This window comes from Suricata suricatta, chromosome 9 (genome assembly GCF_006229205.1).
Source record: "Suricata suricatta isolate VVHF042 chromosome 9, meerkat_22Aug2017_6uvM2_HiC, whole genome shotgun sequence".
Classification (NCBI taxonomy): domain Eukaryota; kingdom Metazoa; phylum Chordata; class Mammalia; order Carnivora; family Herpestidae; genus Suricata; species Suricata suricatta.
The window spans coordinates 106,732,416-106,758,541 of NC_043708.1; the positions used below are offsets into that span (position 1 = coordinate 106,732,416).

Genomic DNA, 26,126 nt, shown 5'->3' on the forward strand with positions numbered 1-26,126 from the left:
CCAGCATGCACACAGGCACCCTCAAAGGCCAACTCCACGACCGGGGTGTGCTCCTTGCTCCCTAAAGCCCCGAGCCTGCACTACCTCTCACCACTGTTCTGGGATGCCTCCCGGGGAGGGGCTTCCAGTCTTGCACATCCCCCCAATGATGGCCAGCAGCACGCACGAGCACGCAGGGATGCAGCCGCCGTCCAAGTAGATGCAGCACCATTGCAGTTATGTGCCTCGCCCAGAGCGTCCCAGTCAGCCATCTTGGGAGAACCATTTTTGGGATCCATTTCAGATCCAGGGATTACTAATCTGGTTTGTATTCTCATTGGAGCAGGAATGCGTATTCCCAATTCATTGACGATGAACTTTATTTTTATCATCTGCTATCGAATCTACAAAAGCTATGTCTGATAGCATTATTGTAATTTTCAAAGCCGAAGAATAGTTTTATGTATGTTTCCAACTCAGCGAGCATTTATTGAAGACCCAGTGGGTGAGGAGCATAACAATGGATGAAGATGGTAAAGCGACTGGTCTTCCTGAATGTCTGCTCATCTAATTTGGCTCATGGCCACATAGACAGATACAATTATGATCCTAGTACTTACCAATTTGCCAGTGTAGAAACGGAGGTCACGCAGGTAGCAAGAGCCAGGATTTAAGCTCAGAAATCTGGTCCCAAGATGCATGCTCATAATCCCTATTAGAAAAGACAATAAAAAGAGAAGAAGAAGGGCGGGGGTGGGGGGAGAGAGAGAACTCAGGCAGGCTCTGCAGTGTCAGCACAGAGCCTGACATGGGGCTCGATCTCATGAACCACGAGATGATGACCTAAGCTGAAATCCAGAGTCAGACATTTTATCGCCTGAGCCACCCAGATGCCCCTGACCATTTAAATTCTTATGTGACATGCTCAGAGAGCAATACACACGGAACATTTACAAACCATAGCTTTATATAACATTTATTCTCATTACTTCAGACTCTAAACTGTGGTAGATAACAAATTAAATTTTTTTAATGTTTATTTTTGAGAGAGAGAGACAGACTGTGAGCAGGGAAGGGGCAGAGAGAGGGGGGCACACAGATTCTGAAGCAGGCTCCGGGCTCTGAGCTGTCAGCACAGAGCCCGACACGGGGCTCAAACCCACAAACTGTGAGATCATGACCTGAGCCAAAGTCGGACACTTAACTAAGCCACCCAGGTGCCCTAGTAGATGACAAATTAATAACAAAGGCTACTAAGCATAAAAATGCCTCTTTCTTGAGCTCTTGGTTTCTTCCATGATGGGACCCAACTTCTGTGATGGAGGAATCGATAGGAAGTCAGGGAAGCCTGGCGTTGCTGGTGTCTGTCTTCACAGTAGATGATACAGGAGCCAGCAACCCATCTGCTCCATGTCAACTTATTTTTATTTCATATTCCCAGGGAAACTGTCAGCCCCTTGAGGGCAGAGTCTTTGAATCTTTATGCATTCATTCCTTTATCCTGAAAAAAAAAATACATTACACGGAGCACCTAGGAGGTACCAGGCCTGAGCTAGTGGCCAGAGGTACAGAGATAAAGAGAACCTTACATTCCAAAGGAGACAGGCAGGTCGAGAGCTAACAGGTGACATGGTGCAGTCAGGCCTGTATCAGAGGTGAAAGAAGGTGCCAAGGGCCCAGAGGAGGGGGTAACCACCCTGCCCAGAAGGTGGCTGTCAGCAGGCTACACAGAGCGGAGTGTCTGTTGCTATACGAATTAAAAGGAGAGGAGAAATGAGGAGTGGCTCAGCTGCAAGTGGCAATCACACCCAAAACCCTGACGTACCCGTAAGTGGTTTTGTTGCCCCAGTTAGGATGTACGGACACATCTCAGCACACACTCACCTCTTACTCTCCTCTCTTGAACATGTGCTTCCCTTCTTCTCCTTTCTCAGTGCCACCTTCACTGTTTCACCTTCCCTGCCCTCTTCCTCTAACCACCCCTTCCCTCCAGTGACCCTTTTAGGGTCCATCTCTCCCCTTCCTTTCCTAACTGTGATTAACTGGACATGATCGAAAACTCAGATTCTGGAAAGAACCAAGACCAAGTCATGATATAGCCTCTTCTGCTCAGGTGAATGCCTGTCTCTCCCAGAACCCATCACCTCCTCCTAGACGTTCTTTCACACTAGTTGAGAAGGTACCCGAATATGTCACCTGCAAATGAGTTATTACCTCTAACACTGGCCTTGAAGTCCACCCCACTCCGTTGGGCAAAATGTGAGGAGTAGTGCCAAATGTACCCATCCATGTGTCCATTCATCTATCTGTCCATTCACTCAATGAGCAAGACATCCTGAATCCCTGTGGTAATGGCCAGGGAGGCTGAAATGAACCCAGTCCTCTGGCAGAGCCAGACACCACCCACAGTGACACTGTGATGTAACAGAGCACTGAGCTTAGGGTGCTGATCTTGGAAACAGAGCCTGCAAAAAGGGATCGAAGAGGGCTCGCAGGGGTAGAAGTAGGATCAACAGAGAATTGTGTCATGAAAACCAAGAGAAGAGGTTCTAGAACAAGGGTCAAATGCCAACAGGGTCCCATGCGTCTGAGTGGCCCAAGAGAATGAGAATGGGAAAGCTTCCTCTGGATTTGAGCACAAGAAGGGGTTGGAGACCACAGTGGTCCAGTTTTGGTGAGTGGGGATGGGAGTCAGGTAGTGCTGGGTCAAGGAGAGGGCAGCGGGACAGAAGTGGTGAGCTTCTCTGCACGCAGCTCTGCAGACATTGGGCTGTGAAGGAAAGAGAGAAGTAGGGCAGTGTCTGGAAAAAGACAGGGAGATGGAGAGTTGGGGGTTTCTTTAGGATGGAAGAAATCTGACAGATCCACTGTTTCCACCTGGGACAGGAAGAGGAGAACATCGGTTTCCCTCTACCCTTCCTTTCAGAAGGTCCCAGGTCCTTCGCCTGTCATGCAGAGAGAAAGCAAGTAACCTCCTTTGTCCCCGACTCTGCTAGGGGATCTAGGACCAGCAGACTCCCAGCACAGTGGCTTTTGGAGAAGTTGCCAGCTGTTGGATCCAATAAGTGTATGTTGTGGTTGGTTACAGAGGGCCACCCGGCCCCAGACACAAGCTGGCTGGGGATCCAGGTGGCCCTCCTCGGTGCTGGGCGACTCTGGCATACGTCTCAGCCACCCAGGTAAGCCCTTCTGAAGGAGAGGGATTTGCGCAACACCTCCTCCCCACACCCCACCAATTTGTCTGCATGGTTAATTTCACATACAGACTTGAGTGTCACCACGTGGGGACTTCTCTTCTGGGTCTCTTCTCCCTGTGGTTCCCTACACATTGGGCAGATGCCTGAAGGGTCCCTGAAGCCAATAAGGCACTGTCCCTTTGGACCACAGACCCTGTAAGTGCTTGGCTGAGTTACTGAAATCAAGGAGCTTGGGGAGGCAGGGGCCAGGGGTCTGGGGGTCGATTCAAATGTGGGTGCAGGAGCACATGCATGTGAGTGTGGTGAAATGTAGAACCCCAAAACCACAGAACTGAAGTACACAAGATGATTGACAAGATAGGGACTGGCCTGAGGTGGTCCAGAGGTCATGGCAGACCTGGGTCTAGCCTATGCCCTTGACTCTTGGCCCTGAGCACCATCCACTCTAACCATCGGAGGCACAGTTGCTGGGTCAAGGATAGCAGCACCTGTGAATTCGGGATAATTCTCCTGGATGAACAATGGGCTTAGGGGGTCCTGTGTGACCCTTGAGACAACCATGAGGGATAGAGGTGACAACACTCATTACGATATCAGGGGAGTGCAGCCTGAGCCCCAGTGTGGGTCCCCGTCATGTACCCCAGAGCATCTCGTCAAAGCCGGGGCGCCTGGCAGCTCTTGTTCCTCTGCAGACAGCCTCGCCCACGGGGACCTGGACCTGTTTGTCTTGTTCACCGCATTGCCCCAGCATTTAGCCCATGGTGGCCTGGGGTGCAGTTCAATTAGTATCTGTTAAAATAATTAATTAGTTAATTAACTCTACCCTGTAAGAACCAGCTTACCAGGTGGAAAGGTTCAGAAATCTGACCTCAAACCTGAAGAAGTGCATCTCTCAAGGCCTCTCTCCTGCCCTGCTCCCTGCGGGGACAGACCCTGGGCCAGGCTCCCACAGCTGCCGGCTGAATGGCTGAACATGCTCCCGTGGTGGGATGCTGTGGTTCTCTTGATGCTACTTTCTCACACCCTCTCTGTTCTTAGCCATGCCACACGCCGAGCTAACAACTGACCAACAACCACCTATTTTGAATGAGCACCCCCGATTTGGGTAGTTGGTGTTGGGGCCCCAAATGTAGGTCTTGATGTTTGGCCTTGTTAAGTTTTATGTTGTTGGCTTTGCTCCTTGGAGGTAGACTCTCAAGGTATGTGTACACGTGTTTGCCGTCCTTCCCAAACAAATGGGAAGCAATTGCTCTGTTTTCATCAACGTTTTTGGATTGACATATAGACTGGGCAGCAGTTAAGACAGAGTCCTGTGGTATGTCGCCGGATACTCTCAGGTGGACAAAGCTCTTTTTAACTGACGCTTATTGAGTGCTCTCCTTCACCAGATTCAAGTGCATCTAACCATATGATCAGCCAGCTGTGACTTTTGTTCCGAAGCTTGGCCCAGTGACTGGAAAGAAAATGTTATGTTACCTCTTGTCATTCTCTCTACTCATTTTCCCTTATATCTTCACTCCTCTCTGGGCCTCTCCACTTCCTCATTTTGCTCATTACTGCATTAAAAAAATTTTTTTTAATGTTTTTATTTATTTTTGAGAGAGAGACACAGAGTATGAGCAGGGAAGGGGCAGAGAGAGAGGGAGACACAGAATCTGAAGCAGGCTCCAGGCTCCAAGCTGTCAGCACAGAGCCCCATGCGGGGCTCAAACCCACAAATGGTGAGATCACGACCTGAGGCACAGTGAGAAGCCCAGCTGACCAAGCCCTCCAGGCACCCCTCATTATTGTGGTTTCTGTAAGAAAATATACATTGCTTATAGGCCCACAATGTTCATATTTGAGAAACGCTGATCTAGCCTAAATTTCTCTTGTGGGTTTTCTCAGGATTGCCCAAAACTAACATAAAAGCAATGTGTAGTAAATGTTTGTGGAAGAAAAAGAAAGACACGTGAGTCCGTTTGTCAAATTCCTTGCTGGGATTCAACTCTATGTGTTACAGTGCTCTTCTGGAATATAAATGTCTTCTTATCCCAGTGACCCTAGTACAAGGAAAGCCTTAGGCCAAGCTGGTAACTGAAGCTTTATTGGGAAAGAATACAGTTCCAGGGAAGTTAAGAGGGAGGGCAAAAGAAAAGGATGGCGGGGAATTTGAGTGGCTCAGTTTGTTGAGTGTCTGATCTCAGCTTCGGTCATAATCTCACAGTTTCGGAGTTCAAGGCCCCCATCAGGCTCTGTACTGACAGCTCAGATCCTGGAGCCTGCTTCAGATTCTGTGTCTCCCTCTCTCCTCTGCCCCACCCCTTCTTGTGCTCTGTCTCTCAAAAATGAATAAACATTAAAAGAGAGAGAGAGAGAAGAATGGAAACTGCACTAGATGGAAAAGTGTCTCCCAAAACTCATGTCCATCTAGAACCTCAGAGGGCAATAATTTGGAAACAGGATCTTTAAGAATGTAATTAGTTAGGGTGAAGTGATGCTGGATTCAGATGCGCCTTCAACCCAGTGGCTCAGTGTCCCTATAAGAGGAGTGATGTGGAGGGGCGCCTGGGTGGCTCAGTTGGTTGAGCGTCTGACTTTGGCTCAGATCATGATCTCACTGTTCATGGGTTTGAGCCCCATGTCGGGCTCTGTGCTGGCAGCTCAGAGCCTTGAGCTTGCTTCTGATTCTGTGTCTCCCTCTTTCTCTGCCCCTCCCCTGCTCATGATCTGTCTCTGTCTCTTAAAAATAAATAAATGTTTAAAAAAAATTTTTAAAAAAAGGAATGATGTGGAGACAGACATGTCCAGGGAAGAAGGTCATGTGAATACAGAGCCAGAGATTGTGGGGTAATGGGACTACAAGCCAAAGGAGTGTTGAACATCACCAGCAACCACCAGAAGGTACAAGAGGTAAAGAAGGATTTTTCCCCAAAACCTTCCAAGGAGCTACCATCCTGATTTAGGGGTTCCTCCCTCCACAACTGTGAAAGAATCACCCTGCTGTACTACGCCAGCCCTGCGTGGCACATAGTTAAGGCAAACCTAGGAAACCAATACCAAAGGAAGTAGATACCAGGTTTTGTGTTCTGAGACAGGAACACATGTGCAGACAAGAGAGTGTGCACCCAAGGGAAGGGCAAAGAGAAAGAATCCCAAGCAGGCTCCACACTGTCAGTGCAGAGCCCGATGTGGCCCTCAAACTCCTGAACCTCGAGATCATGACCTAAGCTGAAATCAAGGGTCAGATGCTTAACCAACTGAGCCACCCAGGCACCCAAAAGAAATCCATATTTGAAAAGAATGAATACTCTCAATTCCTCAGTGTTTCAGGTATTGGAAGGGGGGGGTGTCTAAATGCTATAAGTGCATAATAACCAAATTAAGAAACTTAAAATACTCCTGAAGGACAAAATACTCCTGACTTAAGCAAATGGAAAAGACATATCATGTTCATGGATAAGAAGACATTACTTCATAAGGATGTTGATTCTGAGTTAATCTATACTTTTAAAGTGATTCTTAAGAACAACATGGGAGAAATAGACACGTGAATCTAAAGTACATGCTGAAAACGTAAATAAACAATAATAGGAAAATCCTGAAAAAAGAGGGAAGAAAATGAGGGAGATGAGTTCTATCAGGCAGAAAAACATAGTATGAAGTTTCGGTAGTTAAAGCACTGGTGGGACAATGGCCAGGTGACTCAGTCGGTTGACCGTCCAACTCTTGGCTTCAGTTCAGATCATGATCTCATAGTTCATGAATTCAAGCACCGACTTGTGCTCTGCACTGACGGTGCGGAAACTGCTTGGGATTCTCTCTTTCTACCATCCCCCTCTGCCCCTCCTGCTCTCTTTCAAAAGAAATAAAGAAACTTTAAATAAATAAATAAATAAATAAATAAATAGTGACACTGGCACATGAATAAACAGAGAGCTAGATGGAACCAAAAAAAAAAAAGTCTAGAAACAAACATAAATAGAGAAGAAAATTTAAAATATGTAAACTTGAAATGTCAAGATGGGGCCGTGGATTATATCCATATGTGATGGAAGGAACTGGGTGGACATCCAGGAAAAACATGAAGCTAGATTTACTGTTCCACCTCGCACAGAAATGATCTCTCTGATACACCACTTACTTCACCCATTTATGCCGTTGGTTGGCAGCTTGCCCCGTCTAGAAGCTAAGTCCCATGAAGCCAAGGGGTTTTGAATGTTTTGGTCACCACTGTATCCTTAGAGCGTAGAACAGTCTGGCACACGGTCTGTGCTCTGTACACATTTGATGAGCTGAATGAGGGAGGCAAAGATTTAAATGTTAATAATCAAATCTTTGAAGTAATAGAAACCATTGGAGAAGAGTTTTATAATCTTACACTGGGTAATAGTTTTTAAGAATAAGAAGAACTCAGTGCCTGCGTGGCTCAGTCGGTTAGGCATCCTGCTCTTGATTTTAGCTCAGGTCAAGATCTCGCAGTTCGTGAATTTAAGCACCATTTTGGGCTCTGCACTGACAGTGCAGAGCCTACTCTGATTCTCTCTTTCCCTCTCTCTCTGCCCCTTCCCCCTCTCAAAATAAATAAATAAACATTTAAAAAAGAGAATTAAAGGAATTCAAAAATCATAAAAGAAAATAATTGATAAATTTGACAGTAAAAAAATTTTCTTCTTGGTAAAAGTCATCATAATTAGCGATAAAATATAAGTGACATTCTGGTAAGCAAACACACAAACTTGTATCTCCTGTAATAGACAAAGGGCAAATAAGTTAATATATGAAGAACTCCTTTAGAAAACAAACAGCATCACAAGAGAAAAATTGGCAAAGACTATGAATAGAAATTCACTGGAAGATGTTCATCATTACTCATTATATGAAAAATGCAAATTAAGATTCCAACCGGGGTACCAGGTTTCATCTATGAGATTGGCAGAATTGAACATTTTGCCACCTCACTGTGCAGACGAGGATGTGAGAGAACAGACCCTCTCCTGGACTGGCCGTGGACCCAGCCCACTGTGGTAGGCAATTTAATAAAGCTTTCAAAATTGTAAATGCTCCTATCCCTTGACCCGGGAACTCCACTTCTAGGAAGTTATCCTACAAATACATTCAAACATTTGCAAAACAGGTTAGAGAAGTGATTATAGCATTGTCTATGGTAGGGGAAAAAACCCTGGAAGCAACCCAAATGTCTATTAGTAGGGGGCTGATTCAATAAATGATGGTAACTCCATATGGCAGATTATAGCCTTGGAATGCTGTGCAGCCTTAAAACAACAAAAAATTTCTGCTATGTCTATGTGGAGAGGTCTCCAAATGGACTTCATTGAAGAAAACAAGGCATACCTGTTGTATACAGTGGGCTACCATTTGTGTGTGTTATTGTTTGTAAATGTCTAGACTCTCTCTAGAAGCACATACACAAGAGGCTAGTAACATCAGGTCTAGAGATCCAGCTGGGAGAGGAACACTCCACTGAGAACCTGCATGAGGAAGAATAAACAGACTTGTTGTAAAAAGTAGACTCCCTCATCTCATGGCTCAGTCATCATAGAAGGTGTCTCCCTAATCATCTAATCATTCAGGGTGGGACTTTTATACAAGCAGAATTGTTCCAGGGCCCCAGCCGATGATGCCTTTTCCACGTTTAATGCAAGACATGAAGTATTCTCACCTTTGTTCCAACCTGTGGGAGAAGGGACAGAGCTAGAGGAACACCAAGGGGAGGTGCTCAAGGACCACATCAGGAAAAGGCACAGATCTCAACTCGCCGTCAGTTGGTTGGGCCCAGTCACATGATCACAGCTGCAAGGGAGGCTGGGAGTGCCAAGGAGGGAAGAAGAGCAGATTTTGGTGGAAGGCCACCAGGTCTCTGCTGAACCAGCCTTCTGTGCCTTTTAAAATTTGAAACACATAGCTGTATTATTCAAAACAATGAAAACAATTAAACATGAACAGTACTTCTGTCTGGCCTGAGAGATGCCAGTTTTTAATCCACATACAAATGGTATTTGATTATATGATAAAGATGGCTAATTGTGTCAGCAAGGATGATGTAGACTATTCGGTAAATGGTGTTGGAAAACCAGAGTAGCCCGTGGGCAAAAAAAAAAAGTAAGACTAGGTTTCTTACTTTGCACCGTGTCCCACAAAAAAGTTTCCATGGGTGAAACAACTACCTATAATAAATGACACAGTCGAAGTATTAAAAGAAAATATAATCTTGGGGGAAGAAAATATCTTTAAAAGATTCAGGTCGCAATGGCAATTGACAAATCTGGCCACATAAAAGTGTCATGAAAATGATGAAGAACGACATGAAGTAAAAAGACAAGAGACAAACTAGGAGAAAATATTTCGCACATGAATACAAGAAAAGGAAATAATAGCCTACATATGTAAATTGCACTTATAGATCAATAAGAACATAGACAAACAATCCTGTGGAAAAACAAGCCAAGAAAGTGGAAGGAACGTTCTCAGAAGAAGTAATGCCGATAGCCATGAGAAGATGCTCGTGCTTATAAGTGACCAGGAAAATGCAAATTCATGCAATACTGAGATATTGCTTATCCCCCATTAGAATGGAAAAACTGGGGGCTGGGAGGAGGACCATACTTGGCCTGGAAGTGGATTGAAGAAACGGTCTTACATGTTGCTGGCAGGTGTATAAATTGGAGTATCATTGTTGGAGAGCAACGTGGAATAATCTATCATATTTTAAAATCTCGTACTTTTAAATATTTTTAAATACGCTCTCCAACCAAGGAAGTTTTGAGTCGCCGTCCTGGAAAAACACTTGCACATGCCCACAGGCACCATGTCTGAGGTATTCAGTACCGTACTGCTTAACAAGAAAAACAGAGGGACCAAACCAGACGTTCATCAAAATCAGGAATGAAACTAATAAATCCATCTTGTAGAACGATCCACAGCATGGTGGTGGTTGTTGTTTTAAATGCAAGAGATCTGTGTGAAAAAACAACACAAAGATATTTCTAAAACCAAGAAAAGCAGGTTGTAGAAGAATACATATACTTTTTGTAAATAAAATCAACCATGCATTTCCATATTAACACATATGTATCTGAATGCCTATAGAATCATCTAGGAGAATACAAATTCCTAGCAGCAAGCACTTTCTGCAGAGACGAGCATGAGGGAGGTGAGAGTTAACTTTTACTGCTGCTGTGTCCCTCCCTCATGTGCCAGAACGTGTGATATGCTCTTAAAAACTCGTACTCCTGGATTTTCCCAAACATATGCACATATGCACATTTGCACACAAAACATGACAATTTTGAGAACTTTTCTTGAGGGCTTGCTGTGTGCTCAGCACTTTGCTTGCATTATCTCATTCCACACTCCCGAGAGCCTGATGATTTCGACACTGTTATTATCCCCATTTGCAGATGAGAATGCTGAGCCCAAGACAGGTTAAATCCACCGCCTGCAGTCAGAGCTGAAATGCAAATTCAAGGGCATCGATTTCAGAGACAACTCTCTGAGTCTTGACCTTCTAAGATTGAGTTTGTGGCCTTTGAGTCCAACTTTTCCCAGTGTGGGCTCTGCAAGGTACATGGTCAGCTGGAAATGCAAGATAAGGAGTGGGTGTGTGGGGGGAGGGGGTTCTCTGCAGCAGCGGGTCCCCAGAGGGTGGCTCCAGCCCGGTTAGCCTGTCCTTTGCTGATGCTGAGGACCCGGCTCATCGACCACACACCCAGGGCCTTCATCCCAAGCCTGACCTCCTCCTGGTACAGATGGGGAAACCTAGGCTCAGCGCAGGACAGCTCTATTGCGTGCAGAGACAATGAATTCGTCTCCCACTCACCCTCAAGGCTGCCAAACCCTATGGCCATCCCTACCCCGGTTAGGTGGGTGTGCAGCCATTCAATAGCAGTGGGGAGTGAGGGGCACAGGGCCAAGGGGACAGACCCTTCTAGTTCCTTAATCAGTCAGCTGCATCTGGGGGTGGCTCCAGGACCCCGAAGCCACGTTGGAATGAACAGGATCGTTTATTCCTGAGGAAGTAGCCACAATTGCGTCTGGTGTCTTGATGGAAGGCAAGAGATGGGCAAGGACTGAGCTGGCCCTGTGAGGGCCAAGGGGAGAGTCCCCTCAGATGCCTCTGAGTTGGTCTTCTTCCCTCTCCTCTGTCTCTGTCAGTCTCTCTGGTTTTAAATCACCTAACTGCTTTGGGGCTGGACAGAGCAATTACTGCCGATTGATCTGAATCAATCTTTAGGCCACAGGGATCTCCTTCCAGGTTCATTAAAATGGCCACCGTAGTGCCTGGTGAGAGTATCTGATTCATCTCTGGGGACTGACATGATAGCACCAGGCTCGCTGGACCTAGAGACATGGTTCTCGGGTCGTATTAAAACCCATCCCTGAAAGCCCAGCCACCTTGCCCTCTGCCCCGTCCCATCTCCCTCCTTTGGGCCTTGTTGCCCGGTTTCTCTCTGTGTTGCATTTCCTCCTCCGCCCCTGTCTCCCTGGGGCTCGCTCTCCCTCTCTCTCTGGGTCTCTGTGCCATCATCCGGCCCTCTGGTGTCGCTACAATTTCTGCCCATCTGTGACAGACTCCCCCTCGGGCACTGAGGACTCAGGCAGCCTGCAATCCAATTTCCCTTTCATCTGCCTTCTCTTCACCCTCTTCTTCCTTCCTCCTTTCCCCTCTGCTCTCCCCCAGCCCACCGGGTGCTGCTCAGGGCCAGACCACCTGTGCCCTGCAGGTGAGGGTGGCCCGGCCTCTGGAGCCCACATGTGACCTGTGACCTGGCTTCCAGGTGACACTGCCTTCATTCAGAGGTGCCGGTTGTGCCTGGCGTGTGATCCCAGGCCCGCTGTGGCTGGGAGCTCTGTCATTCTCCCACGGCTTTTGTCAATCGGCGTCAAAATGACGGATAGTAGTACAATTTGTCACATGTCCCTTTTAGACATCTTGCGGGAGCTTCTTTTAAACCTCACGCGAGGATGGTGGATTTAGCGCGGAGGAGCACAGGGTAAGGCTTAGGAGGTGGGGGTGGGGTTCACCCAGGCAGTCACCCGCTGTGCCTTGTGGGGCACACTGGTTACAGAGCAGCCTGGTACCCTCCGGCATGAGGTGATGTCGGCTTCTGGGCCACGAGGAGATGCCCGGGTCCCGCTGAGGCCTCTGGCTTGCTGTGAGAGTTGTGTGCACACTCCACACCAGCCAAGTACCTGGGACACTCGGGGCCAAGTGTGCTATCCCCCAGCTTTGATGTCCGACCCAGACAGGCTGTTCCAACCAAAGCCCAGGCCCAGCCACCATGAGACTGGCTGGCAAGCAGCACCTGCTGGCGGTGCGTGTGTGGGGTCATCTGCTCAGCTGGTCTATGGTGGCACAGGGGCCTGTCCTGCCGAAGGCCAAGTCTTCTCCCAGCTACACACAGAATGCTGCCCAGGAGTTCCCTTTGGGTAGGCTGTCCTGGGCACCCAAAGTTTTGGCCAGTGAACACTCAATGCTTGAGGACAAGCACCATAGTGGGTGGGAGGAGACTCAAGTCCTGCCCCGCTCACTGTGAGACCACAGAGAGACCATGGCCTTGCTGAGCTTCCCTATCCCCGTTCATTGATCTGAAGAGCCACAGATAGGGAAATGTTTGAGAAAATGAAGATACAAGGGCACCCGGGTGGCCCGGTTGGTTAAGCGCCCAAGTCTTGATTTTGGCTCAGGTCATGGTCTCACAGTTCGTGAGTTCAAACCCCTCCCCAGGCTCAACACTGGCAGGGCAGAGTCGGGCTGAGCTTCTCTGTCTTCCTATCTCTCTGCCTCTCCCCTGCTTGCTCTCTCTCCTTCTTAAAAAAATAAATAAACATTTGAAAAATGAAGACACGTACACACAGGGGAAGGGACTGTCACTGTGGCACGATATCCACGCTCCCTTGTTTTAGTGACCACGGGGCTCCGGACATGCACCCAAAGGCTACATTCCACAGCCTCCCTTGCAGCCAAGGGCAAAGTTGCAGGACAGACGTAGCCACAAAGTTGTGAGCAGAGGACAGGTGCATTTTCTCACTCACACGCTTAAAAGGGAACTGTGGCTCTTGCCATTTCCTCTTCTGCCTTCCCAGGGCCTGGGCTCCCCTTTTGGAGGGTGATGAGCTTGTTTCTGCCATGCAGATGGGGACACCATAGTGGGAAAAGGCACAGCAACGAGGCAGGGGGAACCTGGGGGCCTGGATGAGATTAGGGGAGCCCCACTGTCTGCCCTGGATTACCACCTGCTGAGCTCAAATATGAGAACCACACCTCCTACCTGGTTTAAACTCCCACTGTTTGGTCTTTGGTCAAGCAGCCAAGGCAATATCCAAACTAGGGTTCATGCCATGGAATACTGGGAAGACACTGAAAAGAACAAAGCGGTTCTAGAAGCACCTCTGTGACGTGATCTCCAGGACATGTTGTGGCTTGTAATTCCATTTAGGTTCCGGCACGTGCAAACCACATCTAGGTTTCTACACATGGAGAAGCACATAGAGCTGAAAGGGTCCACGCCAGCGGCTAACAGTGGGGACCTCTGGAGAGCCCTGGGTCCTAGGGGTTCCGAGGAGAACTACTCTGGCTTCTTTCACTCACTCCTGGTGAGACTGCAGACGTGGATTTCCCAGCCCCCTTCTGGCCATGACGTCTTAGGATCCTAAGTGCAGAGCGTCAGATTTGATGCTGCTACCCCCTACCACCCATCCTTCCTGAGAGACTCCCGGGATGCCTTGGTGAACCAAACCGATCTCCGCCCCTGCCCCCCAGCCACCCCTTCCCCAGGCCAATGGTCTGGGCATTCCTCCTCCGCTCCCCCTGTTAAATGTACCTGTCCTTTCCCCATCGTCCTCTCTGTTGATCATGAGCCTGGAAAGTATGTGATAGGCTGATGCCCGTGATGCATAATGACTGATGTCTTGGCTGATGGCCCGCGGCACGCCCCCTCAGGATAGCCGGGTGTCGGTAGAACTGGCCTAGAGTGGTGTACAGGAAATAGAGAGCCCCCTGAAGACATCGGGGCAAGTGAAATAAGCCAGACGCGAAAGGCCACACATTGTACGGTGCCACTTCTGTGTCGTACCTGGATTCATCTAGAATGTAGACACAGAAGGGAGGACACTGGTTGCCAGACACTGGAGGAGTATGGGGTATGATGGCTCAGTGGGTAGGCTTTCAGTCTGGGAAGGTGAAAGTGTTCTCGAGATGGATCCAAAATAATGTGATCTATGCTTTTTTAATGTTTATTCATTTTTTCAGTGGGGAGAGTGTGTGGGAGTGGGGGGAGGGGCAGAGAAGGAGGGAGAGAGAACCCCAAGCAGGCTTCAAGCTCAGTGGGAACCCGACGCGGGGCTCTGACCCACAAGCCGTGAGATCATGACCTGAGTTGAAGTCAGACGCTCAACCGACTGAGCCACCCAGGTGCCCCAACAGCGTGAGTTATTCAATACCACTGAACTGGGTACTTAAAAATGGTTAAAATGGTAAGTCTCGTGTATATTTTCCCACAATAAAGAAATCAGTCTAAAGGGAAAAGGATAGGAGGGGAAGGAGGAAGGGAAGGAGGCGCGCAAACCTGTGGTACGAGGGGGTCTGGTGGTTGAGGGTCTTCCCCGTGTCCTCTTGACCATATTCAGAACACTTCCCTTCTGTCCTGATGCGCTCAGCGCTGTAAACTTCCTTCCAGGTCACATCGTTCTACAAAGAAGTGATAAATCATGGGGTTTTGAATTTCTAATATGTGGAAATGTTACCTTGCAAAACCAGATATGAAGCCACCAGTTCTTGCGGAGGTACATAAAAGAGAAAGAGAAGACAGTGGGGTCACAGAGCCGCAGGACAGAGACCACTTGGAGAGGCATTTCAAGGGTGCTGGAGGTCAGGTAAGTGCGGACTGAATAGGAACAGGCGATTTGGAGATGGGGAGGCCAGAAGGGCCTTTCCAGGAAGTGCCTGGTGTGGTGGGAGCACAAATGTGATTACAATGGGTTACAATCATCAGTGGTTGTGCACATGCACACACCACGTGCACACACAAACACACACACACACACACACACACGTGGTATGAGATGCATGGCACCCTATCCACTGAACAAAGCCATTACAGATTTATATATACAGTATGATTTTAATTGTGTTAAAATCAAAACAACAACAGAGGACTAGAGGAAACATCAAAATAAGACCCATTGTGTTTTTGGTAACCTTTATCCGATTTTTCTATTTATAAATTTGATTTCATGAGCATTTGTTACTTTTACAATAACAGATAAAAATCCATGCCTCTGTGGAGCTGTGTTACACTGGTGAGGATCAGACCGTAAAGAAATAAACAGCAAGTCAGGTGAGGTAACCTGGGAGAAAAATTAAGCAGGGTGAGGACATCAAAGGGTGCCGGGCAGAAGGGATTATTTAGTAGGAAAGTGGCAGGCGGCGCAGACCTGAAGACATTGACGGGCAAGCCTTGCAGATATGCAAGCAAAAGAAGAAATGTAAGCAACGATGTGAATAATTTATGCACAAGGATATTCAATGCAACATTAGTTACAACACTGAGAAATATTAGCAACAACTTAAATGCTGAATAAGAAGGGAGTAGCTCAATAGAACTTTGTCATGTCCACATCATGCGTTACCATTCGGCACTTGGAGAATATAAAAGTAAAACTGAAGGGCACCACGCCCACTTCCCACGTCAGCAGGGCTGACTTGAAGATGACGTCAGGGCCAGTCACCTGGGAGCGGGGTGCTCAGCATAGCATCACCTCGGGACAGGGTGTGCCTAGGTTTCCTTCTAGAAACCCATCCTAGGATAATTATTCTTATTTTTTTTAAGTACTCTCTACACCCGACGCGGGGCTCAAACTCACGAACCCAAGATCAAGAGTCCCATGCTCCTCCGACTGGGCCAGTGGGGATCCCGGGTCCTAGGATAATTTTTAAATTGGCAAAGTGAGCACGCTGTTACTTATGACAATGAAAAACCAGAAATGGTCTAAACATCCAACATTTAGTTAATGGTTAGGTGAAATACAGTACATCCAGAGAGGAAGTTTTAGGAGGCCATTAAAAGTATGTTTTGAACAGTTTTTTAAGTACTATAGGAAAACACTTGTGATATAATGTTAGCAAAAAAAAAAGAAGTCAATACTCCAATTGTATTAGCACAACATCATGTAGGCAAAGAATACCCTTCGCTAAATATGAACGAAATGGTTTTTTTTCAACTTCTTTACTCTTTCTTGATCTTTGTACATTTGCTGCAAAGAGCATGAGTTATTTTGATAGCTATAAAAATCATAAAACTTTAAAACCTGGAAAAATCACTTTCTGGGAAAAAGTCAGAATAAACACATGTGGGAAAGTGAGGATACTAATTGAAGGATTTTTTTTTCATAAAACAGGCTCTCAAGGAAATTTCTTCTTGTAATTGAATGGTATCAGGGGACTTGGTCCTCAGGGTGAAATTATGATTTTTTTTTAAGCTGCTGTTTTCTGTTTGTGTTTGTATTTTCAGCAATGGGAGAGATTGGACGTGACTCAGATGGTGAGGAAAGCGCCAGCAGGAATAAAGCAGCGAAAATTCAGGACACGGGTGCTGTGGGCAAACTTGAGGGCAGGCTGGTGAAGCCCAGTAGGCCCTTTGCAGCTCACAGTTAAAAAAATTTTTTAATGTTTGTTTATTTTTGAGAGCGAAAGAGAGACAGAGTATGAGCAGGAAGAGGCAGAGAGAGAGGGAGACACAGAATTTGAAACAGGCTCCAGGTTCTGAGCTGTCAGCACAGAGCCCAACGTAGGGCTCGAACACATGGGCTGTGAGATCATGACCTGAGTCGAAGTCGGACGCCCTGCACTGACCTGAGGAGGATTGCTCCATCCCCACCCACCTCACCCCTCCTAGTTAGAAATGTGACTCCCAGGACAGATGGCGTACTTGGCACAGTGAGGTGAGAGGGTAGCAGGAAGGGGGTGGGAAGGTTTGGGGACCGCGGATGTTCGAGGCACCCTGGTGGCACTGAGTGAGGAGGGGCAGGTCAGAGAAGGCACTGCATTGCCAGAACCCCTTGCCAGATGCCCAGGAGACCCTAAGAACGGACTGGTGAGTGAATAAGGAAACTGAGGCACATCCAAACCAACGGACGATCCTCAGTAGGTTTAAAGGACCAAGTTCCTGGTAGAAGCTACAACTTAGAGGAACCTCGAAGACATGTGAAGTGACAGAAGCCATTTTCCAAAGGTATGACTCCATTTCTAGAACATTCCCAAAGGGGACAAAGCTATGGAAAGGGAGAAGAGACTGGGGCAGGGGTGAGGGATGGGTGACTGTATGAAAAGTCCTTTTCTGGGGGACAGAGCTGACCGGTAGTGATCACGAGAATCACTTGTGTGCAAAAATTCGAAGACCGTACTGTACATGGCAAAAGAAAAAAAAAGGCAGTGTTTGTGTATGATCATTCTAGAAGTGAAATGAATAATTCTTTTAAAAAACCACCTGGATGACAGGAAACAGCAGAATTTGGGGAGAGTGACAGAAATATCCTGTATCTTGGTTGTGGTGATGGTGACATGGCATTAGCATATGTCAAAATTCCTAGTGCTATACACCAGAGAATTCATTTTACTGTAAGTTAAAAAGCACATAAGCCAGAATGTAAAACTTCAATTAAAAACACCTTGTTAAAGGGGCCACGGGTATACACTTGTGCTCCCGGATCGAGATGTTACCCATTCCTTGGAAAACACACCTTGAAGAAGGAGGCTGAGCAAGGAATAAAGTCAATAATCAGATTCAAAATGGAAGGAACGCTTTGTTTTTTCACTGTGTTAGAGCAATACGTAATGACCAGACTTCTCTTAGGGACCCTTTGTGAAATTCAAAAAATTACAATATGCCTTGGAAATATCCGAGATGAAAAAAACAGGCTCACCTCTAATTCCATGACAGTACCACACACCAGAAGAAAATGGAAAAATGTAACCCCCCCCTTTTTTTTTAAAGAATCTTGATGGCGGAATGTGAAACCAAGAATTTCCTCCCCAAGCAATTTGTTTTTTCATCAACCTAGAGATGCTTCCAGAGATGGGAGGCTCAGAAAATATATTACCCACATATCTCTCCTAAAAAAAATATTTCAAGTATTTGTCCAATATTTAAATATTTCATGCTTAGTCATCTGAGAGATGAGTCAAAATGGAGTATTCAGAAAAAAGAAATGTTATAGTACAAAAGGATTAGGGACACACATTAACATCAATTAAAATATTAAAATATAATTGTGCAGATTAATGCAAAAAGAAGAAACAATTCTTCATAAAGGATATATATGTTTTTTAAATAACTGAAAAAAACAAACTGCATCATTAAGCGCTGATTAACACAACTGAAAGGTAAATATAAATGAAAGCTTCTAGGTTCAGTACAAGCTGCTACATTTGACAGCCTGTTAGGAGAACGGTGCCGCACGATGTGCTGGGGTTGATGCCAGGAACACGGAAGTCACTTCATGTGGAAGGTAGGTATTTCAGAGTCAGATTTTTAAAAAGTCTCCTTAATGTTTGCTAACAACTATTCAATGGATTTAAACATGCTGTTAATTTAAAATCTCAGAAAAGGTTAAGAATAGAAGGACATTGGGGCACCTGGGTGGCTCAGTAGGTTAAGCGTCCAACTTTGGCTCAGGTCATGATCTCGTGGTTTGTGGGTTCGAGCCCTGCATCAGGCTCTGTGCTGATAGCATGGAGCCTGCTTGGGAGTCTCTCTCTCTCTCTTTTTCTCTCTCTCTCTCTCTCTCTCTCTCTCTCTCTCTTCTTCCCTCCCCTCCCCCACAAAATACATAAACTCTAAAAAAAGTAGTTAAGATGATAGCCTTTATGATATATGTATTTTATCAAAATAGAAATATTTAAGGACTAGAAGGGAATAAACAAAAATAATAATGTGTTGGGGCGCCTGGGTGACTCAGTTGGTTAAGCGTCCGGCTTTGGCTCAGGTCATGATCTCATGGTTCGTGGGTTCGAGCCCCGCATCAGGCTCTATGCTGACAGCTAGCTCAGAGCCTGGAGCCTGCTTCAGATTCTGTGTCTCCCTCTCTCTCTGACCCTCCCCTGCTCATGCTGTCTCTCTCTAAAATAAAGACAGTAAAAAAATAAAAATAAAAAAATAATGTGTAACAAGCAATTATGAGTCATCATTTTCCTTTATCAAATGACTCATAATCATACATGTCTTTTATAATTTAAAAATGAGTGGAAAATCCAGCCAAAGAAAATTAGCTCTAAGAGTCATAATAACAACTACCTCTGAATTGGCCCTTGCTAGGAGCCACAAAGGTGTCATCTAATGTTCCAGCTGTTCCGCAGGGTCAGTGCATTTGACACAGGACAAATTGGGCCTTACAAGGACCATGTGAAGGCATTCACAAATCCTTTCAAAAGGATAAACATAAGGGGAAGATGTATTTGGTTCCTAGGAGAGTGATTAGTTGAGCTGCTATGTGCCCATCTGTGCTGGGTGGGGCAGGCTTTCCAGGTAAAGTGACATCACAGAAGGGAGTAAGCAGAGCGGCTGAGAGCTGGGTGAGCCTGGGAGGGTAAGCTCATGGGGCAGGGGGAGGACCCCTCGGCCAAGCCACGGCGCTTCCTGCGTCCGCACACGTGAAAGCAGAAATCACTGGACGGTCCCTCTGCAGAGACTGGTGACACTAGGGACCCGCCTGCACGGACGATACTCTGCAGATGTTAAGAGAACGCAGCCACAAGTGTTGACCGGTAGCTCAAGTCGAACTATAGGAAACTGCCACTGTCGGTTACAAAGCTGTCACAGGTCATCAGGTGCATCCGGGTAAGCAAATGCAGAGTGTGGTCTTTCCTTCTGGTTGGGAAGGAGGAAAAAGCAAGCATGCCTGTTCCCGAGCCGGAGTGGGGAGGAATCGGGTGGGCCCGAGAAGTGGGCACTTGTATTTTTGCTTTAAGGAGACACTTCCACGTGACTGGCTCAAATTCACCACAATTAGGATGGCGACTGCTGTTTTTACTAATAAAGGGAAATTAAGTATGGAGGTTGAATGAAGGTACTTTAACCCTCCAGGCTGACCTGGTTCCGATCTAGGTTCTTTATCCAATGTACATCCTCAGTCACTTACTTCTTCTTTTGTTAAAAAAATGTTTTAGTGTTTATTTATTTTTGAGAGAGAAATAGAGAGCGAGCAGGAGAGGGGCAGAGAAAGAGGGAGACACAGAATCTGAAGCAGGCTCCAGGTTCTGAGCTGTCAGCACAGAGCCCGACATGGGGCTTGAACCCACAAACCACGAGATCATGCCCTGAGCTGAAGGAGAACACATAACCGACTGAGCTACCCAGGTGTCCCTCTTCTTTTGTTAAATTGAAGGGTTGGAGTGGATCAGGTTAGAGCCCCAAATCTGGACGCATGTGAAATCTCCTAGTGGGCCTTCGCAAAACAAAACTAAACTAAAACAAAAAAGAAAAGACATTAGTGGGCCTGGGAAGCTGCGTTTTGACCCATCCCTCCCCAGATGACTCAGAGGATCAGCCAGGTCTGGGGACCCGGGCCCTAAGAATCCATGATTTTCTTTCTAGCTGCGACATTGCCTTATTCCGCCTGCTTGGTGTTTCTGTTGTTTCCTTCTTCGACAGAGTCCAGCCCCAACCCAGTAAGACCTCCAACTTCGGATCACGGCAATGTCTTAAAGGACCCTCTAGCACCCAACCCCTTCAGCAAGGGACTGGAGCCAGAACAGGAAATAAAGAAAAAAAATGACCATTTTTAATGTCCAAATGCTTCAAATGGATTAAGCATTTGGTGTTACTTGGATTATTAGTTTTTCCATGAATATAAACCATTTTGCATGTTGGAGCCCTTCTGCAAACAGACCAGTTTGTCTTTGTGTTTGCTCATTTAAAAACAAATATTTGCCTGCCAAGCAAATACTGTCTCTTAGCATGTGCTATTAATAGGATAATTAGGCAGCCGGTAATGAAAAGGATTGCTGGTAATTATGGCAAGATTTGTTTTGGCATTTGAAGGCAGCGATGGAGGCTGGAGTGCTAAAATCTACCTTAGAGTTAATTAGTACAATTAGAACACACCTGAAAAAATAGCCCAGCTAATGAACGCTCACTCTGCTTTTAAAGCGACAGCACTCAGTCGTTCCCTGGGGCAGCTTGGGCAGCATGGGGCCCTGGCGTCTCTGGTGGGATGGAGGCTGGTGGACATGACAGAGAACTTGAGTTTGCCCCACCTCCATTTTCAAAAGAGCTCATGGTCTCGCAGCTCCTTCTCCACCCGACCCTGACACGTCCCCCGTTGTGTCTGAAAGTAAGCTCACCTGTATGTTCCCCTTTGACTTTGGTTAGGTTAGGCTTAGAGTTTTTTTCTTTCATTTTGTTTTGTTTGGATTGGTTTTGCCATGTTTCAGTAAGGATATTCAGGACCAGAGGTGCCCAGGGGTTGCCCAGAGCCGTAGCTGAGGTCGGAGGTTGGAGGGGAGGTCAGAGATGCTGCGGAGAAAAGCAGCTGTCTGATTCCGGCAGGGTCCCCGCCTCTGCACCAGATGCTGAACTTGCCGAGTTACTGGCTGTTGAAGGCATGTGCTTCAGGACCCTCCAGCCTGTGACACTGGTGAATCTGCCCTGCTGGCAGGTTACAGGCGTGCAATAACTAAAATCATTCAGCTTAGAAAATGCTCTCGGACGTATCCTTTCCCCTCTTCCCTGGAGACCTTCTCCTTCCGCGGCTCTTTCTTGGGGAGGGTCCATCGCCAGCAGGCAGGCATGTGGGTGTGCTGGGCGGTGGTGGCCGGTGTCAGTGCTGGCTGGCCATGCCTGGGAACTGGAGTAGACACATAGACACACGCATGTGCACACACACGCTGGGGTGTACTAGAGCGGCTGTGGGGGAAGGAAAAGGCCATCAATCAATCTAAGGAGGGCTCTGCACTATACGGCAAATGATTCAGCCTCTTTAACGTCTTAGTTTCCTCCTCCAAAAATTGGGAATGAAACCAGTACCCACGTGTAGGGTGGTCATCGAAGATACAGTGAGGCAGAGGACACAGCACACCCGGCCCGTCATCACCACCTCATTATTGCCACTATCGACGCTGCTGTAAAATGGGCTTCCTTGCTGACCCTGTATGTGAACGGTCCAACACATGAGTGTCTCATTCAGACCTTTGGGGGCAATTCGGTGGGACAGCAAGGAAAGGACGGTTGAAACTCCAAGAGCACACCCTTCTTGGATTCATCAACCCTGTTCTCTACACAGGCCAAATCCTAAACCCCAGAACTCTGCCCGAAGAGGAGAGAGGCTCAGGCCTGGGGGCCTGGGGCCTGGGGCTGTCTCTCTGCATTTCACCCTCTACAACCTTTGTCTCCAATCGCAAATGATAGCAGGCAGAGACTCACCAGGAACTTTCAAAGCTTTCAAAACGTGGCACTTAATCTTCATGATTAAGTGACCCCATGAGGCATATCTCATCATCTTTTCAAGGAGAAGGAAATTGGGGTTCAGAGAGGTTAGGTAAGGTGTTCTAGGCCACACAGCCTGTCAAGTCAACATTGAACTTAAACCAACTGGCCCTCTGCCCAGGCTCTTTCCATCCCACACAAAGCTGTGCATTGTCCATGGTTCAAAGTCTCCTGTTGAGAACTGGAGGATTTGGGGCTGCGATGGGCACATTCCTGGGAATTGTCGGGCCTCTTGACCACCCCTTGGCCATTAGCATTAGAAATTACAGGAATAGGACGTGCATTTTGTAAACGGAACTCAAAGGAGAAACCCCCTCCCGTGAAAACTGAACTCTATGTCCATAGCAGTAGCTGGATTTGCACTGATTAATTAGAAAATTGCATTTATATAACCCTTTAATCTGTATTTATGTGTTGCTAAGGGTGCAGTGAGCTGGGCGGGGGATTACATCCAGATTAGCTTTGATCCGTAAGCAGCCTGGATTGGAGCTGCTTTCTGTGCTACAAGGGGACAATCAAAAAGATTTGGGACTGGGATCCCCAGCTGAGGGCTCTCTCCCCCTGTCCTACCTTCGACCTCATGAGTCTGGGATCTTCCAGGGCTATTCAGTAAAGTTTATATGGCCTCCTTGTTCAGACCAAACAGTGAGATTACCCAAAGAGCAAATTTCAAGCTGAGCTGGCCCTTGGTTTCCCAAATAAAATTGCTTTTATTTTGTCTCAACATGTGTTCAGCAAGCTTAGAGATCCCTCAACCTGCACAGCTTAATCCAAACTGTGTCAAAGGCAGCCCACGTCCTCCCCAGCATGGGGGAAGGGAAGCCGGAGGGGACAGGCCTAAACTTCCACGTATTAGAAACACCTTTCGTGAATGCAGGGCACTGATGTAGGGAATCTTAATCATTTGTGATGTGTGTTTTGAGGGAGTTATTAAAGTATTTCAGCTGTGGTTGTCACTTTTTTTCTTTTTCTTCTTAAAGTTGGATCAACAGATGGGCCTGGCTCAGGGGAGATGTGGCTGTGAGGGTCATGGGGGGCTGGGTGACCGTGGCAGTTGGTGTAGAACTCACTGAAGTCCGGTTTAGGCTGCCAGCTGGGGCAGGGGGAGGGGGTCACATGGGGCTCCATGGTGCTGTGGGGAGCGACACAACATGGCTGGAGTTTGATTCCAGGGCCAGGAGCCTCCCGTGGTTCCACTGCTGCCAGGAAGTTCAATTCCATTCGTCTAATGTGGCCAAAAGTTGTTGACCTTGGCCAGTCTGCCCTTCATTAGCTGCAAATGGAAGCTGCTTAACTCTTCTTCACTTTGTTTTCTTCCCCTGCACCCAAAGGTGGTCCCAGCACCTTCATTACAGAGCTGCAGTGAGAAGTAGATGGACAGATATGTGCAGAGCTGCCAGAACAGTACCTGGGGACCAACGGGCCCTCAATAATGGTGGTCGTGATCATGAAAATGGCCATCATCATTATAATGGTGGTCATGATTGTGATAATGGTGGTCATGATCGTGATAATGGTGGTTGTGATCGTCATCACCCTCCCAACTATAAATCACAGCACCCTCCCCACCAGGTGTACTCATATAAGCCTGAGAACACCACTCCGGACAGCTCCTGAGTTGCTCCTGGGCTTGACTGTGCTGCATGGGCCGTGTTTCCTTCCAGACATGCCACGCTCTCACCAAGTACCTGTTGAATGAACAGTCAAGCAACCTTGGCCCTCGAGCAGCACAGGCCTTCTTCCGTGGCCCCCTGTTGTCTTCATCTTCATGAAGATAAAAAAACAAAAGCTTCTCTACACAACCAGCTTTCCTGATCACACTCACACTCTCACGCCTTGGGTAGTTTGCCAAGAAAGTGCACATAACTGCTTCCCAAGGGTACCTCCCAATTGGCAAACCACCTGGACCTTCATGGAGGCAGAGAGGGGTTTTTTTGGGTGGATGTGAGTGGGGCCGTGCTGAGGACAGGAACAGTGCCCAGGGACAGTGGACAGGAGAGAGGAAATGGGGCATCTGCTCCACCTAACTTGCCATGGCTGGGCCTCTCTGTCCCTCTCCATGAAGCTAAGGCATGACACTGGATCACCCTTTCTCCCAAAGTGCGTTCAGCAAGGTGCCAGTCCCACAAGTGCTCTGTCAGGGAAAATTTTTTTAAATGTCTGGCTAAAAATATATATATTGGGAAATGGGACAGCTCTATCCCCTTCTTGATGATGAGCAAAATGCATTCGTGTATTAAAGGCCCTGAGAAGTCCTACAGCACAAAGACAAAATTGTTTAGCTTCACTGTATGCAGGAATTTCCTAGAGTTTCTGCCAAGAGTTTTCTTTTCATGCGATTCCCCTCCTTGGCCTCCCATAGGATTGGATGGCAGCTCCTGATCCTTCCTGGTTCCAGCCGACTGTCTTCCCCACCCCACCCCACCCCCCGCAGGAAACGATCAATAAACACGCAAGATGCAGCCGTCCCAAGAAATAGCTCAGTGTCCTCATTTCTTGGCCAAAGGGAGAAAGTGGGAAGAGGAACCCAGGACCATGTGGCCAGCCTCGCACACTGTCATAAAAGGAGTCCCAGGACCCCTGACCCAGGGCAGCAGGGAGAGAGGTGAGACAGAGTTCATGAAGAGGCAGGAAGCCCAGCATGAGTTGCCTGCCATAAATAAATAAATCCAGAGGCCACCCTGCAAAGCAGGTTTGTATTATGTTATTTCAGCAAGGCGGCTAGACATCTGGACGTTTCTGTTAGCCCCCATCCCTCCTGTTGCCATAAATTTAAGCTAATCCTGTGGGGCCCAGGATCACAAGAATAATCCTCACATCTGTGTGGGCTTTTCAGCTTTTGAAAGCTCGTTCATAGAATTATCTCATTAGTTTCCCTCGGTGCCTGTGGGAGGGACTCAGGGATGAGCATCTCCATTTGGCAGAGAAGAGGCTGAAGCCCAGAGAAGGAAAGTGACTTTCTCAAGGTCACACAGTAAGGCAGGGGAAAAGTGAGACTCCTGTGCATGTCTCCTGATCCCCAGCCCAGGACTCCCATGACCACAGCGCTGCATTACAAAGAGCACCTAGAGACCCAGACATCTCCCTCGTGCCTGCCACAGTCATGTGGTCGATCCCGCTGCCACCACGAGAGAATGGAATGTAGGCAGGAATCCATGGTGTAAAGATCGTGGGCTTCAGAGTCAGACACCCAAGTTCAAACTCTGGCCCTGGCTTCTTGGTCACTAAACTTCCAACAGTGTGGTCGAGCTCTCTGCGTCCATTCTTCACCCCCAAAGTGAGGAAGAAAACCCGGCAGTGGGAGCCATCTGCTCAACTGCTCTGTAACTCTCTCCTCTTTTGCTAATGACCCCCCAACTTGTGGGACGCATTTCTCTAACTCCAGCCATGCTGCTCTGAAAAAAGCTTCCCATCACCACATTCTCACCTACCTGCCTACAGGAGGAGGCACCCAACCCAGACTGAGCCA

General features: G+C 47.3%; 1 protein-coding gene and 2 long non-coding RNA genes across 17 annotated transcripts in view; 2 read left to right on the top strand and 1 right to left on the bottom strand.

Moving 5' to 3' along the window:
- Positions 1-1,381: 1,381 nt before the first annotated feature.
- TLE3 (TLE family member 3, transcriptional corepressor) overlaps positions 1,382-26,126 on the bottom strand; it is a 136,590-nt gene continuing 111,845 nt past the window's right edge. For 5 of the 12 annotated variants that reach the window (XR_003913080.1, XR_003913079.1, XR_003913077.1 and 2 more), the window contains exons 20-25: positions 14,744-14,865; positions 8,511-10,133; positions 7,300-7,450; positions 3,816-3,965; positions 1,569-1,726; positions 1,382-1,480 (exon numbers count right to left, since the gene is read on the bottom strand). Coding sequence is in view for 3 of the 12 variants with exons in the window: in XM_029951148.1 (XP_029807008.1) it covers positions 14,030-14,144; positions 14,744-14,865 (237 nt within the window). In the remaining 9 variants the exon portion in view is untranslated. Of the gene's footprint in view, positions 1,481-1,568; positions 1,727-3,815; positions 3,966-7,299; positions 7,451-8,510; positions 10,134-13,788; positions 13,829-13,999; positions 14,145-14,251; positions 14,262-14,743; positions 14,866-26,126 lie in introns of those variants that run through there. The other 7 variants (XR_003913075.1, XR_003913073.1, XR_003913076.1 and 4 more) reach the window with 7 other exon arrangements.
- Positions 2,437-16,843, top strand: LOC115301349. 2 transcript variants are annotated; one of them, XR_003913081.1, is made up of 5 exons: positions 2,437-2,653; positions 2,906-3,158; positions 14,935-15,050; positions 15,440-15,514; positions 16,688-16,843. It is a non-coding gene; the product is annotated as an uncharacterized LOC115301349 (long non-coding RNA). The 2 variants fall into 2 exon arrangements; XR_003913082.1 differs by having other exon boundaries at positions 2,976-3,158.
- LOC115301350 lies at positions 19,732-25,345 on the top strand. 3 transcript variants are annotated; one of them, XR_003913085.1, is made up of 2 exons: positions 19,732-20,011; positions 25,020-25,345. It is a non-coding gene; the product is annotated as an uncharacterized LOC115301350 (long non-coding RNA). The 3 variants fall into 3 exon arrangements; XR_003913084.1 differs by lacking the exon at positions 25,020-25,345 and adding an exon at positions 20,768-21,061; XR_003913083.1 differs by lacking the exon at positions 25,020-25,345 and adding an exon at positions 20,825-21,061.